This window comes from Pterocles gutturalis, unplaced genomic scaffold (genome assembly GCF_000699245.1).
Source record: "Pterocles gutturalis isolate BGI_N339 unplaced genomic scaffold, ASM69924v1 scaffold46090, whole genome shotgun sequence".
Taxonomy (NCBI): Eukaryota; Metazoa; Chordata; class Aves; order Pterocliformes; family Pteroclidae; genus Pterocles; species Pterocles gutturalis.
In genome coordinates this window covers 1-3422 of record NW_010142483.1, presented here as the reverse complement: position 1 = coordinate 3422, position 3422 = coordinate 1, and the positions used below count along the sequence as shown (strand labels likewise).

The following is a 3422-nucleotide window of genomic DNA, read 5'->3' as shown; positions in this document are numbered from 1 at the left end:
ATTTTCCCTTTCCACATGAAGGCACATGTACATATACACACACAGAGATCCCACTTTGAACTGGAGTCAGCTTGCACTGAAGTTAAACATTCAGCTCCTACGCAGCTGAATTAAATGTTCATCTTAAAGCCAAGCATCAAGATGGCTGGCAGAAGAGTTTGTGTAGGCTTAGTTTAAGCCTGAAGTTCTAAACTTCAGTGATCCTCACCTGGATCTGTCCTTTTGGCTTTAAACAATAAGGAGTACTTAGGACCCTAAAGCATTTGAAAATGCAGTTCTTAAATTGAGATTTTGAAGTTTATCAGGCAAGGGAATCAATTTTCATCAGCCCCTCCTTGATTTTCATGTTGTACAGTGTGGTCAGTGGAGCACATTCCATCACGGAGTGTTAAGAAATTTTGGGAGTGACAGAGAATAAGCCACTGGACTAATAAGTCTTTGTGTGTTTTTCTTCTAAACCTTGAGTTTCTCTAGTAGCTCCATTATGGGTAAACTCACCTGCCAGTGAATAAATACTTTAAAAAGTTCATCTTAATTGCACCAAGGTTTAGATGTATCACCATTCACTCCATAAATATTGAAGGCCAAGACTAATTACCTTTAACAGTACACAGGCACTGTTCCCTGGGATTAAGTGACATCACATGTGCCAATACCCAAATGAACCGAGGAGCCGGAAGAAGACAGTGGCTTTCACAACAGCTTTAGCAAGAATTCATAGGTTGCATTGATAATGCCCCAGGACAGGACAGAACGATGGTAATTCAAATGGGCTCCTCTGAAAAGGTGGATCAGTTTTCTATCACGTTCCAGCCAGATCTTCACAAAAACTTTTGGGAAGGACTGAAATTCACCACCGATTTGAGCTTGCATGCGAGTTTTTACAACATTCACTGGGAAAAACAAGAATCCCAGCATGGCACCCAGCAGCCCTCCGCAGATAAAGTCATTGATCAAATGAGTGCTGTAAGAGGTTGCTTCAGGCAGACACTGTTTGATGGGTCCCCGCAGGCCAAAGAAGAGTGCATTGCTCGGTCCGTTTCGGAGCAGAATAGGCACCAATCCCCGATAATATTCTCTCATCCCGTAGACTTTCAGTATCTTGAAAGCCTGGTAGGTGTTTGTAAATTTATCGTGGTGTTTGTAGTCCTGAAGCAAAGTCTGAACGCGCTCGAAAGGTGTAAGAAGAGCTTCCGTGGTCCCAGCAAGCACTGCTGCCATGCTGCGCGTGAGGAGCTCAGGAGCACTCGTGTGCCTGTGGAGCAGGGAGGAGAAATCTTCGTACAAGCCAAACATTAGAGCCAGCGTAGTCGTCTTCTGCATTAACGGAGGAAGGATGCCACGATAGAGATTTCGAATTCCGTCCTTCTGCAGCTGGTGCACTGCATCCTTTGTTTTCAAACCATACAACTGCTGCCGAAAGAGGACCTTCTGGATGGGAAAGGTGACTGCTATGTTTGTGAAGGCTGCACAGTAGCCACAGAAATAATGTTTACCAGAGGTGGCCATTATGTCATCGCTTACATATTCCTTTGAATGCGTTGTGGAGGAACGTTCTGACTCCATCATACTGTTTTTCTTACTGTCACATATCTCAGTTCTCCTCTCCTACTTTAAAAAAGAAAAGAAAAAGCATGAGCAGAGAGGCAGGTGACCCTGCAGGTTTTGTCACACTAGTGGATCATTCAAACAGCAACTGGTGTCTCACATCTGAGGAAAGCCCATAAAATTTGAAGGAGAAAAGTGACAAATGCCATATAATGATGCACTGTTTTCAACTCAAGTCTCAGAGACTTGAAAAAGGGGGAGTTTTTCCTTTCTGTAGTTTCAAATTAAAATAGAAATACACTGGGAAGGAAGCTGAGATATGAATTCCTCAAGTGCTACACCACAGCTGACAAGAGGAAGCTGACACATTGGATTTCTCCATTCACTGTGCCAAGGAATTAAAACAGTGAAAGGGCTACTCTCACACTAATTAAATACATGTCATCGGGACAGTGGTGGTGGGGACAGAAGAGAGTCTAGGAAAGAAAAAAAGAATAAAATACATGCAGTAGCATTACAAATTCTGATCATTCTACTCTGCCTTTCGCTGTGGCAGAAAACAACAGATAACTTAAGTGACAATTTGTTGTGATTTAACCTGGCCCCCAATAAGGACCACACAGCTAGTCACTCACTCTCCCCGCCTCCCCAGTGGGATGGCGGGAAGACTCGGAAAGGTAAAAGTGAGAAATAAATTTGTGGGTTGAGATAAAAACAGTTTATTTAATAATTTTTAAAAAAAATTCTAAGGGGGGAAAAACAGCAAAGAAAGAGGAAAATAAAATCCAAGAAAAGCAAGCGATGCAAAGGAAGACAATCGCTCACCATCAACAGACCGATGCCCAGCCAGTCCCGGAGCAGCGGTCCCCACCAGCTCCCTCCCAGTTTTACTGACAGGCAGGGCGCCAATGTTCTGGGATATCCCTTGGGTCAGCTGGGGTCACCTGCCCCTTACCATTAAGGACATGATTCAAAAGGCCTTTGAGAAATTATCATTTATATGGGTGACAGTTGCCTGCGGACAAAACACATTCTTCCCTCAAAAGAAATCCATAATAGATAAAATTAACAACAACAAAAAAGAGACCTCTAGTTTAATTTTAGAAGCTACATGCTCCTTTTGTCGTAACTGCTGGATCTGTCCAGTAAGGAAGCACTGAAGACTGCAGCAATCCTCACACAAGGAAGTCGTCACGCTTCTGAGCTGGGAATTTGCACGAAGCACACACAATCAGTCCACTCAGAAGCGTTTATGACAGAACCCTCACTTTCAGGCATAATTTGTAAGGTCTGTGCCACCTGCAGGTACTGGAGCGCAGCCACGACTTTGTTAGAATTTAACATAAAAGAAACAGTTTGCAAAAAAGAGTAAGAGTTCTAGATGAACAGCGCTGCCTACATGTACAAACCCCTGAAGCTGCTGCAGGATCCCATCTGTACACAGAAGTTCTGCTCAACCAGGAATCAGCCTCACAGCATTCTGAGCACAGAGGCACACGCTATCCTTTTTCACATGTTGCCGGATCCAAGGTCTGTTGCTGTCAACATCTTGGGGAACGCACATCTAGTGCTTCTAAAGAAGGATTCCACCCCATTTCCCTGCCTGTAAAACCACACCCTTCAAAACACTGGCATGCGACCCACTGAAAAGGACATCCGCTCTCTGATATTGCATTCTGTCTCTGTAGATCTGGCAAGAGATCGCTGTGCTCCCTGTCACCCTGATGGCAGTGGAATGGACACCCTGCCGGGGAAGCCCTCCTGGCCCAGCAGTGGTTTACGATTCCTCTGGGAACAGAATGCTGGTTCAGTCCCTAAATCAGAGCAACGCGACCAACGCCACCAGCTGCGAGAAACATCCACCCTCAGTAACC

The 3422-nt window shown here is 44.6% G+C and overlaps 1 protein-coding gene across 1 annotated transcript; it reads right to left on the bottom strand.

Moving 5' to 3' along the window:
* Window positions 1-491: 491 nt before the first annotated feature.
* Window positions 492-1608, bottom strand: LOC104469740 (solute carrier family 25 member 51-like; the record flags this gene model as incomplete). Its single annotated transcript, XM_010084368.1, has 1 exon — window positions 492-1608. A coding segment is annotated over one exon (915 nt), but the record flags the coding sequence as incomplete, so codon positions are not given.
* Between the last annotated feature and the right edge of the window lie 1814 nt (window positions 1609-3422).